This window comes from Chaetodon auriga, chromosome 12, assembly GCF_051107435.1.
Source record: "Chaetodon auriga isolate fChaAug3 chromosome 12, fChaAug3.hap1, whole genome shotgun sequence".
Taxonomy (NCBI): Eukaryota; Metazoa; Chordata; class Actinopteri; order Chaetodontiformes; family Chaetodontidae; genus Chaetodon; species Chaetodon auriga.
In genome coordinates, this window is record NC_135085.1 from 10430567 (window position 1) to 10445431 (window position 14865).

The 14865-nt window shown below is 43.1% G+C and overlaps 1 protein-coding gene across 4 annotated transcripts in view; it reads right to left on the reverse strand.

The window, feature by feature from the left end:
• Window positions 1-304: 304 nt before the first annotated feature.
• st3gal3b (ST3 beta-galactoside alpha-2,3-sialyltransferase 3b) overlaps window positions 305-14865 on the reverse strand; it is a 39892-nt gene continuing 25331 nt past the window's right edge. For all 4 annotated transcript variants that reach the window (XM_076744857.1, XM_076744859.1, XM_076744860.1 and 1 more), the window contains 3 exons: window positions 8990-9136; window positions 6847-6993; window positions 305-4189 (listed from right to left, as the gene is read on the reverse strand). In XM_076744857.1, coding sequence (XP_076600972.1) covers window positions 4100-4189; window positions 6847-6993; window positions 8990-9136 — 384 coding nt within the window. In that variant the 3' untranslated portion in view covers window positions 305-4099. The remainder of the gene's footprint in view (window positions 4190-6846; window positions 6994-8989; window positions 9137-14865) is intronic.

Genomic DNA, 14865 nt, shown 5'->3' on the forward strand with positions numbered 1-14865 from the left:
ACAGACATAAACAAAGAAGAAAAGAGTACATTAGGGAGGAAGTCCGCTGGAAGGAGGACGGAGAAATGATTTCCTCTGGCTCTGCAGGTAGGAGATAGAGAGCAAAGAGCAGGAGAGGAAATCCCCTTCTCCACACTCCTCCGTTCCATCCCTCCTTCATCTGTACTGTGAGCGTCCTGCAGTTTGTAACCTCTGAAAGACACTAAAAGACACAGACAGGAGAACACCTAATGCAAACTGAATACCATGAGGTCGTACGAAAAGCACTGCATGTCTGCTGAGATAAAACAGAAAGTAGACTACATACATCAAAAATATTTACTATATATACTGAAAATTCACAGTGCACAGAAATATGTACAGTATATACAAAAAGACACGTACAAAAAAGAGAAAACACTACTGAGCTGTTGAGGGAAGAGTATGTTCCACAGAAGCAGTCAAAAGATGCAGACGACATGCACAGGCAAATTACAAACGGATTTATTGAGTTGCAGAAAGCCATTTAGAACTGTATATAAAAAACGAAACCAACACGTTTGATCACGTTGACTTCCCACTGCTGATGGTGAAATTAATAAAAAAATAAAATAACAGATTCATAAATATGATCATGACAAAAGCGAATACATTCGGCTTTAATATGAACAGGTTAACAGAAGAGGCGATTTGGGTCCAATCCATTTGAACTCCTCCAGCATTCATAAAAATTTAAAACCTTGAAGGAAAAAAAAAAAGAAAAAGAAAGAAAAACAGAACAAGAACTCACTCCAGCTAAGGATCTGCTTAGTCTCAAAGCTGTGAAGACCGTACTGGTGGTTTGGCGTGGTCTATTTTAGCCCACTGACAACACATGGCACACATTTCACATTATTAATAACCTTCTTTCAAAACATACGATAAGATTTTGGATGAATCTCAAATGTTTTCAGTATGCTAGGACAAACCTGTTCGTCATCACCATCTACAAGTTTCCTTTGTTTTTTCATGAATGCCAATACAATGATATGGTCCTGCGGTGGTCAGCAACTCAAGGATGTTCAAGCAGTCAAGCATTACAGAGGATCTCCAGTGATTTAGCATTGCACGTCCATAAAGTCAGGGGTTTGAAGAGACAGATTTGAAGGGAGTTGATTAATATCGCAGCAGCAGAGAGGAAGATATCCTGACTGTTAGTTCCTAGTAAAGGTCACGCTCAAACAAACCCCAGATTCTCCATTTTCTCAGACTTACGAAAGCTCCTCCAGAGCAACAGAAGACATTATATAACTGTTTCAGAGGCTGAGCTGTACTTCTCCTGAGCGGTAAACTGAACTTCATGTGTAAAGTTGGTGGAGTGGCCCTTTAACAATAAGCTGCCAAAAACCATAGAATGATGATGAGTAATGTTGCAGACAAACAATCAGCAACCACAGATGACGAAAAAAGTCAATTTGGTCATTTCTTGCATTAAAATCCTTAAATTATACTTATAAATGTAGTTTATGGGTTAAAACATACGCCACCACCAGTACGGAGCTTCAAGTCTTCTGAGACTATACATAGAGCACAGACACGAAATGGACTGGTCCCAAATCACAGACATGGAGGAGTGACCCGTCCTGACCTGGAGCTCATCTTACATACTGGATCAAGCTGCAGTTACTTTCCCATGTCAAACTCCTCGCTACAGTTTCCAGGTGATGAGGTGTAAGGCACTGAGAGCGCCTTGTGGTAGTGCAATGGTCAGCTGTTCCCTGTACCTTTGCTCTCAAAGAAAAAGAGAAACACACACACAAAAAATAGTCCCAAACAGGGCCTAATTTCCAAAAAGCGATCCTTTCCTTCAAACCCAGTGGAACCGCTCTGAAGGGATTGGGTCGGACACGCTGCTGCGCGATACCAGCAAGATTTGCGAAAACTAATCAAGAAAAGAAAGACTGATTGAGAGTCATGGTAGTTAACCTGTGTGTCTGAGTGTCTGTGTGTGTACAATGGAAAGTAAATATGAGCGTTCCATAGACGAAGCACAAACAGAAAATAACTGACAAACTCACTTGTCATCTGATAAAGTTAAAAAAAAACCAGAACCCTGCTTTGGTGAAGCAGTACTTAAATGCACCATCACTATATAAAGCTGATTATCGCATTCATTTGATAAAAATGACAAAAAGCAAACAGATGTGACATTCTGACGTTCTCACAGGAGAGAAGCAGAGGGAGAAGCAAAGGGTTTGATTGTGTAATACTGAGGACTTTCTACGTTAATGCAGTGTTGAAATACTGAACAGCATGTGGCAGAACCTTCATCTGCAAAGGCCTGAGCAGCACATGAACTGTGCATTTAAGATTGAGCGTGGCAATTATCATCTCATTGGATTCTGGAAACTTGAAGAAATCTCAATTGTGTGTCCATTGTCACAAAAGAGCACATGTATTGTCTTAACACAAACTGCACAAAGCAAAGACATGAAGGGCTGCCGGCGAACAACATTTAAAACCCCCAAATCAAAAAAAGATTCATCAATGGTTCAGTCACAACACAGCTTCTGCCACCAACTCAAAGCACGATGCAGTCTCTGAGGAAGCACACGGTGGGGGGGTGGGGGTGGGGGGGCGGGGGGTCGAAAGAGAGAGACACAAATTCAATCTTCTGCATTTTCTCCGAACAAAAACAACAGGAAGTAGGCTCGCCTGTGACCAAAACGCTGGGACTTTGTAATAAAATAAATAATTAAAATTAACCTAAGAACAAAAATATATATATTTATATTCTACAATCCGAGATTTCACCATTGACTGAAGAACAAGAAAATCTGCAGCAACACAAGGTTGGAGAAGGGATGCGACATGCAGAGTGTGCTCTCCATCAGCGGGGCAGGACACGTCACTGTATGTCTGCGCTGCAGCCTGGAGGCTTACAGCTGGTGGAGTGATGAAGACAGTACCACGACATGAGAGGACGAGGGGTGGACAAAAACACGGGAAGACAGAAAGAGAGACAACTGGGCTCACCTGCCAGGGCTGGTAAATTTAAAAAGTCCCCAAAATATAATTTAGATGGACCAAATGAAAAATACATATTTTCCTCATATATGATCTCACTCTTATTTAGTCAGAGCTAAAATCATTTAAAAACAGATTTAGACTTTTAACTGAAAACTGGCGAACACTTGATCTTTAAGTTGTATCTTTCTGGTGACCTTTTGGCCACATGGGGATATCTAACCATCCAGACGTCAGAGGAACACACAACCAGTGTGTAGAGCCATCTTTGGAGAGAGAAGGAACCTGCTTTGTAGAGTCATTAATAGTATTTCCTTACAGACAAAAGACGTCACAGAGGAAACTGCACAAACTCTGGATTTGACTAAAAATACTCGACTTGCTGACCCTTGCTGATGTACTGACTGTCATCTGGGTTGGCATATCTTAATTTTGGACTGTGGACTGGATAGTAGAAAAGTGAATGAGTGAATGGACAAATGGCAAGTGCGGGGTGGGGGTGGGGGGGGGTCTGCTGCAGCTTGTTAAAAAGCACAGTAAAAATCTTTGATATTTACACTGATGAAAGTGAATACATTCAGGCAGCAAAAGGAGAGGAGGGTGGCCTCTCCCCCTGTACGAGGTACGTTTGGCACTGCTAATACCCAACCCATCCCCGCACACGCTCTCCTGCAGTCCTCTCATTGCTTTCTACTCATCCCCTCATCAAGTTTGCCAGTCAGTCAAGAGAAATAGTGACATCAGCGTGTCATCATGTCACCTCTGGTCTTCGGTGATGTGGGGTGTGTGGGTGAGGGGTGGGGGGTGGGGGGGCGTTGAAATGTGGGGCTGGCAGACCTTTCCTGCGACTGTCTCTTGATGAGACAGGGAGTGGGCAGATCCAGTCTTCCCCGTGTCCCCCCTCCCTGCTTCAGTCAGCAGGAGTCTTTGGTTCAGAAGGCACATGTGTGCATCTCTCCACAGAAACGCTGCAGCATCTCGCTTTTTTTAAAATCATCTCCTTTGATATGAAAACCCAGACGGTGTGCAGGCCACCCGGAATCTCACAGATTCCCCACTTCCTGTTTAGTAGTCCTTTAGAAAAGGCAGAAGGAGACTGTGATTGGGTGTAAACTCAGATACCGTTGGTCAGGTCTGTGATGACGTTGGCCTTCACCAGCTTGCGGAGGAACTCCTTCTCCTTGGATATGTTATGTGTCCATGACTGTGGAGGAATCACAAGCAAAATCAAATTCAGAGTGATATGAAAAATAGCCCATGATGGTTGTGAGAAGAGAGCAGCAGTTGAGAGCACTTGTACCAAAAGCACTGATATATGCACTAAAGCCTGTGGGTTAGCCTTTGTATTCCCAGTGTCCACACGCGTGGGTGTTCATGAGCGAATATATATGAGTAAAGCCACACCGGGTCAGCTTTCCTCCCTGCTGTGCTATGAGGATTCAGTCCAGTGCGCCGACCTGTAACCAGAGCCGGCGGTTCCTGTATGGTGCTTTGGGATGCAGAGACCAAAGAACAGCCAGAGAGCAGATGAAGGAGGCAAAGGGTGGAGGGAGAAACGTACAGGAGGGAATAGGAGGGAGGCTGGGCCCTGCAGCTGCCTCAGGTCTTCGCTGCTGGTTCAAGACTCTCCTATAGAGTCTAGGTCTGTCTGGGTTGAACCCAGCCGTTATGTGATGGGTCACAGCAGGACCACAAGGAACAATAAGCTACAGTTTTATTGGAAATTAACATAAGAAACAAACCATCGCTTTTTTTGTTGAAGTAAAAGGCAGGCCAGTGCACCTGAGTTAGTTATTGGGACCACGCTTGTATAGTGAGGAGAAAGCTCCAAACGTGCTAAAATGGATGAGTCGCAAGAACAAATACGCCTGGACATTTGACGATGTTATGAAGGCAAGTTTTGTGGTGAGCGAGCTAATAGCTACAAAGCTGAAACCTCATTCAGAAGGAGAGTTTGTGAAGGAGAGCTTTAGGCTGCTATGATCTGAACGTGCCGGTGAGTGTGAACACTCCTTCAGACTTTTGGTGACAAGTTTCAAGACTAAGGAACTGAACATGTTTGCTACACTGTTCAATGTAGAACCAGCTGATGAGCCTGACACCCTACAACATGAAATCACTGAGCTGCAACAGCGAGCGAACGAAGTTCCATAAAGTGTACGTACGTCCTGAGGATTCTCCCATTCTGAGGTTTGCATCTCTGTTTGACAACCTACTACAAAAACTGACTCTTACAAAGACCATCTGACACCAGACACCTCACCAAAGGGAGAGTTCCAGCCATCGCGTTAGAGGTTAATGTGATCGATGAGTTCAGTCATTTAGCATGGCTCTACAAGAGTGCCACACAAACTGAAAAGCCCTTGATAGGAACCTTTAAAGGACCTTTGAAGCATCCATCCAGATAAGAAACCGACTCTTTCTCCAAAGCATTGGAATAAAACGTGGATAATTTCAAGGCTCAGTGTCCGCGCGGTTCCAGAAAATCAAACAACCACCCCGGGGCGCAGCGGCGGTTAAGTGCTCCAAACAAAAAAGCCTAAAGTATTCCCATTAATTAGCCATGTGTGGCTGATGATGACAATGTTGATGAAGATGATGATAATAAATGCCAAAGGTTCACTGGGAGTTTAGACAGAGGTTATCAGCATGCTGAGCTCATGGTTTACACACGTCAGCACACGGGTGACATCTTTGATTCCAGTGGGCTTCAGTGTAAACAGAGAGCCGAAGACTTGAGTGATGGAGGAGAGAGATCTGTCAAGAGGCCGTTTACAAAATGACTGTTCAAACAAGGCGCTAACAGTTAGCGTGTTGATACAGTGGCTGGTGAAAGACCAGTGCCACTTCAATCTTGGGGAATTAGAGATTTTGATGTTTTCATTCTTCAGCTGTAGTTATTTTCTTAAGTTTTTGATTTTGTGGTAGAAAATGGAGCGTCATTGCAACCTTCATGCACTCTTTAGCATGACTGAGACGGTCCAGATAGAAGGATTATAAGCCTTTGGGGTGTCCTGATTTCTTGAGATGGATGTGATTTTGGTGTTTAGAGCAAAGACCTTGTTGCCCATGTTGTGTGAGCTTATTTGTTTTAGTACAGTTTATTGTTTTATGTCCTCAGTACTCTTAAGGTAAGAGGATACAAGAGAAGTTCAAATACGCATTTCCTTATAAACACTTCATTAAGACACATTAATGACCAGAGTTGATATGAATGTCCTGCATCCTCAAAGACATCCAAGCCAAACAAGCACATTCTAACTGATGGTACAAATATCATACAAACTACATGCATTTTATGGCACCCGACAGACATTTTTCCTCCCACCTTCACAGTTCCAACAGCACAAAGGGGCCTGCCATTAAGCCCTCATATCTGAATAAGTACAAGTAGAAGGAGTACGAGGAGCTGATCTGCATGAGTCCTGAAAGACAGATCCGAGCTCCAGCTCAGAACTGTCACGTCTCTGTCACGTCGACACAAAAGCTGAGGGATGTTCAATTCATGCACAGTTCTTAGACTAATATTACCATCAGAGCACGTAGTGAATGCTTTGTAGTGAATGTATTTTGGCTCCACCCTCCCTCCTCATCAGAGATTACCGTTATTTCTTTCTTCAGTTGTTCTTCAGTGGCCAGAGTGAGAAGGGAGACGCCAGAAAACATTTAGCATGGCGAGAATATCACACCAAATGTCATTTAAAAATCTGTTCATTTAAGGGTGCCCTGATGATTTACGACATGTGCCATGTTTGAAAAAACACAACAAAAGATTTTTACTGCTCAACTGGCTCTCAACAAAAACAACAATGATCTTTTTGGAGAGAAGTCAGTGATGGGCTCAAACGCTCAAGAACTCACCTCTTTTATGGCGGACATCTTGACAGTCTCGTAGTAGTGCAGAGGTGCGTGAGGCGTGTTCATGTCGTAGCCGAAACCAGCCACTGCCACCTCATCACAGTTATGCAGAGCCATCGTTATAGCAACTGTTCCCAAAGTTGGAATGTTCTGTAGTGAAAACAGAGAAGCCGGCTGTCAGTGCATCACAGCACACACTCTCTTTGTTTATTTAAGCTAACACAGGGATTAATGTGGACAAAAACATGAGCAGTATTATCATTTTCAGCCAATTTTGAAACTGATCATGGTTTCTGACACTAGCTCAGAGACAGATGTCCACTCTCTCATGTATATGCTTCCCTCCCTCCTTTACTCCCCTGTCTTTGTTCTGCTCCACTGCTGCTAACTGACTTTGAGCACTTGGTGATTAACTATTACCTTTAAGACGCGACCCCTGCAGACCCCTGCAACGACACAGTGATCTACAGGGTTGAACTGTGCTTCCTAACCACCTTGGGCTGCCAGAGATCTGGGGGGTACAGGGGCAGTGTGTGTGTGTGTGTGTGTGTGTGTGTGTGTGTGTGTGTGTGTGTGTGTGCGTGTGTGTGTGTTTGTGTGTGTGTGTTGGAAAAAAAGGCTGCAGAAGAAAGAGTAGAGGGAGGCCCCATTTAAATCATTACCCTGATTTGCAGCCCCTCAGGGTAGGTGGAGCTGAACCAGCAGCTGGAAAACCCCCTACTGCGTGTTCTAATACAGATTAATTTACACACACACTCTCACATACACACTCAACATAAACACCAGTGTAACAAATAGTCCTCCTCATTAATTTCCACAAACGTAAACATAACCTACGACGGTCAGGAGATAGGCAGGAAAGTGTTCTCAGCAAAGAATGTGCCAAATCATACAACTCTGCAGCCTGTGTTGCATGAGACAGCACTGCAAACACCCAGACACAAACATGATGTGCACACACAAATGACCAACACACTCTCTCTCTCTCACACACGCACACACACACACACACAGACACACAGACACACACAGGCCAGATGGCCACATGTTAAACACATGTTGCAGAATGGAGTTCATGCAGGGGTGTTCTGGTGGCCCCAGAGGGCAGAGCTACGGTGATACACTCCTCATGTCCTCTCCAATTCTCCAACAATACCGCCCTCTACTTAAAAACACAACACACACACACACACACACACACAACTCAATGACACATGAATACAAACCATCTTGTTTATACTCAGCTACATACACATACACAGCAGTATTTGATTTCAAATGCCACACGATCGTGACATTAGATCCTTCTGCTCTGTATTCAGGTCAGTGGTCACTGGCTAAACGCGTTCTCTCTATTTCTCCACCAAAATGTTCCCTGGTCAAGACCGGATACAGCAGTCTCAAGTCCACGCAAGCATGATTCATGAGCAAAGCACATACATCAGCTTCTAACATTGAATGAAAACAACGGGGTGCTGTAGAATTCAGGCTGGAACAGGTTTGCAGGAGGTATTCAACATTTTTCGCAATGCAATCCTTTTAATCTACTTTCCTTTCCTCTTTGTATTTTGAATGGACAAACTACACTGCAATTCTGGGGGAATTCTGGGGTAACAATCTTCGAAGAAAGCCTTTAAAACAAAGATTAAGATGCAAAAAATATTAAAGTAAAATACAACCAAAGAGCAGATCTGTTTCCTAATCAGAGCTCCAGTTAGATGAGTGACAAATACTGCTCTTGAAAGTTAGGCCAGACATAACTGAAGAAACAGTAGATTATATAACATTTGTATTTTCTTCTTCCGTCTATGTAAACAGACAATGGTGCAATTCAGGGCACAGTGCTGTCATCATCTAAGCTTGGCTTCAGTGTAGCAGTGCTGATAATGATCATTTCAGTTCTTTCTGTGATCTAACGACAGCACAGTGTCTGTATGGACTCATCTAGACTTCTCAGCTCATTTCCCTGCAAAAACACAATCCAATTGCTGGATGTTCAGTCACTTATGAAGGCAGATAACTTTCCTTTCTTCCTCTTTATGTGCAAGTCCCTGATTCCATATTGAAAATGTGCATCTTTTAAGAAAATTTTGAAAAAGTGGGCAAAAGAAAATCATGACATTGTTAGTGTGCACACGTGTCTTACCCCTTTGCCCATTAGACCATTGTTGAAGGGCAGGCCTATGAACTGGAAGGCAGCCTCCTGGATGAAATAGGGATTGAGGATTCTTATCTCTGTTGGCTCCCGAGGCACATAGTGAGCCACCGACTTCCAAAAACCCTCTGTGCCCCTCTGAGGTATTGGTGAAGAAATCAACAGGAACACAGACAAGAAGAAGGGAGGAAAAACAGAAACGTGCATTAGTAGTTTTCATCACAAACACTGCACTGTTTTTGTCTCTGCAAGGTCAGGGTCATATGCATAAAACACAGAGCTGACATTCACATGATGATACCTCCATGGTGGACAGCCAAGTGCAATTTACCAACCAAACATCAAAGTGAGATTATCTCCTGCAACGCTGACATGAAACACAGAAGCCAAGCAGAAGCCAGACCCCTTACCGGCACTGATTAGGGAAATGGCTTTTGGGCCTTTAATGGATGGAGTCAGGGTGAGGGGCGCGCAGGACATCAGTAATTATGACTCGTGGTTGGAGCAGAATCGAGCAGTGGGTGAGGGGTGCAGCTGCCCGTGGAGAGCTTTACAGACCCCCTCTTTAAGATTTCATTGGTTGTAGGGAAAAGGGTGAGGGACTCTCAGCAAAATATCATTATTAAATTTATTTGTCTGCATTTTAGCAAACTGTAATTCCAAGTGAATTTAACACATTTGAACATTTTTCAGTGTAGTAGTTCTCAAGGTAACATAACATTTCAAGTGTTACAGGTTTTGAGCCCTCCATGTTTCTTGTCATTCTCTTCTTCTGCAATGCATTAACTCTACCAACTGTCACTCTCACGTCACGTGAGAAACAGAGGACCCATGTCTTCTGTTGCATGGTATATACCATCATATCGCCCAACCCAGGCAATCATCATCAGTCGCTATGTCAACCTGTCAAGGCAGGCAAGCAGAACCACCTCAGTCATATTATGTAACTGATGAAATGGATCTGTCCTACTCACACCAGAACAGCCACTGAATAGGAGGAAACTGAGAGACAAACTTACAGAAAGGTACCTTTGAAAAGTACAGTCTACACACATCATGCAACCCAATAAGACAAAATCTACTGACAAGCATCTTTCCCAACGATAAACTAAATGAATGTGCAGCTAACTAGTGAAACTTGTGCGTGATTGACTTGCCTGACAGAGCGATTTCCTAACAGGCATGAAGCCAACAGGGTCAGCAGATGTAAATGGATATCACCTGTTCAAATAGTCAACCACCAGCTTGGCCGCCTTTGATACAGCAATGCATGACTCTGTGTGTGTGTGTGTTTGTGTGTATGTTTGTGTACGTTGGCAGAGGCAGTAGCAACAAGTCTGCTGGCTTTGTGGCTTCAACAGTGGCGGCTCTTTTTGAACGTGGGCCCAGCTCTGTGCCTTCGGCAAGCTGCAACAGGAACAGCAGCTCATCTCTCCTGTCAACACAGCTTGTGTTTGCCAGGAATCTATTTAGCAGCGCTGTTTGGATGTGTGCGCGTCTGTGTACGCTGAATAAAGAGAGTGATGCATTTTTTTCCCCTTTATTCTAGGAAGGAGAGAAGCTAACGACACACAACACACACCCCTCGCTTTAAACAGCAATGACCCGACATGTACATAGACACAAATGTCATGGGGTGGGGATCTCTTTGAAGATGTTCAGACAGCTGGCAAAGTACAGGTGGCTTTGAGAAGTGGAAGAGCAATTAGTATGTAAGGATTGAGGAGGGAGGGGGTTGTGCGTACTGTTATGAGTTTCGGTTTGTGCGAAGTTTCTAACAGCAAAGGTCACCAACTCAAACCTCGTCAGTTAGGATGGAGAGGACAGGGAAAGGTAATGAGAACACTCTCGTTTAGTTCTCAAACTCTCGTGAGGAGCTGTAAAGTCATAGCAATGAGGACTTTGTTTGTGTTGCTATGGCGAATGAATACTAAAAGGTACAATGATGATCCTGGGTGAGTAAGGATTATGAGCAATAGTTGTCAAAGATTGTTTAACAAATGCACTGCAGAGTAGTACTGAAAACTCAAGGGAGCAGGATGCAGCTTTCACTGTGGACTGACCTCCATGTGAGTGTGTGTTAGTTTGTCAGCTCGTGTTTTGAGCCAATGGCATTTGACCGCAGGGCAGAACAGGAAGCTGTGGAGTGGTCCTACACCACGTGCTCACCAAGCCCTGACACACACACACACACACACACACACACACACACACACACGCTCAAAAATTGAACAGAAGTGTGCGGCGTAGGTGTTTGGGGCCTGTCGCTGAGCTGTGGTCAGAGAGGAAATGGCTGGTTCCCTTCTCCTGCGACAGCTTTATGGTTAAATTGGTCCTGATTATTAGATTTAAGTGTGTGCACAAGGCTGTGCGCTCCAATAAAGCACCTGTTAAAACAGCCTTGAACTGGGAGAGTTAATTGTTTGTAATGCAAGGAGACTGTAGAGAAGAAGACATCACTCAGCCAGAAGCTAAACTTGTAAATAACAATTCTAGTTTTTTTTTTGTCACATTTCCATCCAAATTTAATCAGAATTTCCAGAAAATTGGCAAGAAGGTGCAACATGATGTAATTAAAAAAGTGCCAGTCAAACCTCAAAAAATGAAACCTGTGGAAAATGTGGGGGACATAAGGCATTTATTAGTAATTTTTTCCAAATTTCTAGTGTTTCCAGGATTTCTAGGTTGTTTTATGCACAAATAGACATGCGCATACAAACAGATGGATGGAAATAGACTTATTGGGCATCTTAAGGGGCATCTTGATTGTTATTAACTATTCAGGAACCCAAAGTTAAGACAAAGTTATTAACATCTTAACGAGGTAAATATTTCTTAGAGCAAAGACATTATCCTTTCTCATAACCTCTTCTTATACTTTATACAGTCTATTGGCCTCATCATGATTCTGTGCTGTAGGTGCTGCTCCTTTATTTGCACCAAGCTGGGACATCGCACTTTTTAGCACATTCCAGCCCATAAAAGTCATCTTCCCTTTGCACATGCTGAATAAACTGTACCAAGTGAACATGGCAGCCTAAAAATAAAAAGTGTTTATGAGCTTCAATGAGGAAAAAAAGTTGTGATGAGTGACACGAAGAAACATAATAACACACTTTACATTTAACAAAGCTCCACCAAACCATCGCTGGGCCAAAATGAGGTCTTTTTTTCCCCGAACTTCCCTCATCCATGAATCCAGGAGAGGCTCATACATAGCAACCATACTGAACGTACAAAAAACAAAAGGTCCCACCAGCACAGCAATGCTGCATCAAAGCACATAACCCACAGCCCCCAGGTTTAAAACAAGTGAGTCTCAGAGAAGCTGAGGTTAAAACCGGCTGCTTAAGACTGAGAGGCTTGAAAAGTGGAATGAAAACCAAATTTGTACAATCTGCAGTAAAACTACTTCATACCTGAGTGGCCATCTGCTACAATAATATTTACTAAGAACTAAGAGAAGTAAACATGGTTTCCCACACAAAGCAACAAGTTGCACATGTACAAAAGTGATTTGAAGATTTGTGAAATCTTTAACACTAGTGAGTCAGAAAGAGGCTACACTGAAATATACACGCAACATGTTCTCTGCATGTGATCATGTTGAGGAGTCGGTCAAATTTCAATTTCCTTGCTTTGCTTCCTGATTGTTATTGATGCTAAAGGACACCATTAATGCATCGCTGAGAGTTGGCTAATACCATAAAAGCACTCAGTTTCTTTATGTCAGCCCTGTCAACTGCAACAGAAGCTTTACAAAGGCAAAGTGGATTTGTCTTGTAATTTCACAGATGTAGGAAAAATCACAGCCATACAAACCATCTCCAAAGCAGTTCAATGCGCGGGATTAGAGCAGCACAATGTTCAAGGGTGAGGAGAAGACCTACTGTAAGCCATGACGAGCGTGGGATCAAACAGATGGAAAAAGTGGTGTGGACTGAGAGATACAGAGGGTTAAGAAAAATCTGAAAATTGAGAGTTGAAATGGAAAATGCAGATTTCCCTCATGTACTCAAAACGTCTTGGTCATGTACAAAACTACTAAAAATATCAGAGGTAACTATGGGCTAGTCGTGGTGAAAGACTTAAATTAGGCTTGGCATATACATGATGAAATGCATCCTTTTCCTGTTGCATAAAAATTAAAAAAAAAAAAAAAAAAACCTCAACACACTGCACTTTACTCCACAAATGTAAAACTCCCAAATAAGAAGCAGCTCGGTTTAGAGCCTGGACTTATCCAACCTTGCGTTTATGGCTTTCAGCGTGGTTTGGTTTCAGTGTGGCCAATGAAACTTAAACTCACCTTTAAACTGAAACGTTTGTCTGTATTGAAAGAAGCAGACAGCTTTGTTTATAGTTCTCGAGGGACAGAGTGTAGAAATGTGGAGCACTGAACCGAGCTTTAATATGAGGGGAAAGGGAAGAACCAAAAGGTTTCACATCTGCTGGGTTACTAAGGGTGACTTTAAAGCACTTCAATGTAAACAAACACAAACAAACCTCAGCTTTCTCTCCGCCACGAGTAGTAACCAGAAACAGTATATGTCTGATTTCAATGTTTTCACCTATTCTTGTGTATTCTCCAGAATGATCATAATACGGCTGGAATGACACAGATGCCCTTCCTTCCTTCCTTGAAACTCAGCTATCATACAATTTGGCTCGATCTGCGTTCATCGGTGCTGTAAACGACTGTCTGAGGATGTGGTTGTGTTTGATGTTTATGAGGAGGACGAGTCACATGAGTTGGACTGGATTCCGGAGGGTAGACTTAAAGCAATTAAGGAACAAAAACAACGGCTTCGAACTGCTAACAATCACAATTAAGGTTGTCTGGAGGTCATTAGCACTGTGTACATGTTGGACCTTTGAGTTTACAAGTTGCAGTGTCTCACCACATACAAGAGGAACCATTTGAGAGAGAATGTTTGACAGGAGAGGCTGGTAAAAGCTGAGGTGCACAGCAGGAGGATCACCATTCCTAAAATCCAGAGAGGTAAAGCTTTGGTGATTTTATTCCCTTTTGTTCGCCAGGAATCTGAAGCATTCCCCAATTTGCCTTCGCTTTTCTTGACACATACCAAGACCTCTGCCCTCATTGAGGTCATGGTGGTTTCTCTTTTCCAGGCCTCTCAAGTTATCCAGTGTGTGAAACCGTCATCTCCACACTCCCATGACGGCAAGCATGCACACGGTGCCAACACATCACAGCACTGTGACCCTGAAGACTTACAACATGGTTTCTGGGTAAAAACAGGTTGCACCTTTGGCCCACTGGCAGGACCCCTCTGGTATCTGTTCTCTAAACAAATTAGTCCTTCTCAAGACCTAGATGGCATGTCAGAATGATCCTTAAACTTACGTAAATACTTAGGCCTCGTCCATATGCATAAGGGTGTTTTTAAAAGAAGCTGTTGCTATACATGTTGTTTTCACAGTTGCACAGTCAGGCTGGGTTAGGCCACAGAAAAACACCTTTTTATAACAGAGTTTTTGGCTTGTGATGGCAAAGTGTGCTCCGTTATCTCCTTTGTTTACCTGAGGCAATTTTGTGCAGTGCTGGACGTGGGCAGAATAGTGCTGGTGCTAACCTTGATAACAGGACTTTTTACACCTTTACACATAAATGTAGAGTGATTCTTGCACCATAATGAGCAGCAGAGGCGTCTAAATTCAAAACGGAGGTCACTGCAACATAATCCCATAATCCAACACACCCACAACACAGACCCCACTGCTGACATCGCTGGTTTTTGAGGAGACCCGGTTGGAACTGTAGTTTTTTTTATTATTATTATTATTATTTTTACTATTTATATATATTATATTTATGAATAGAACATTGCTACAGGAGATGTTGC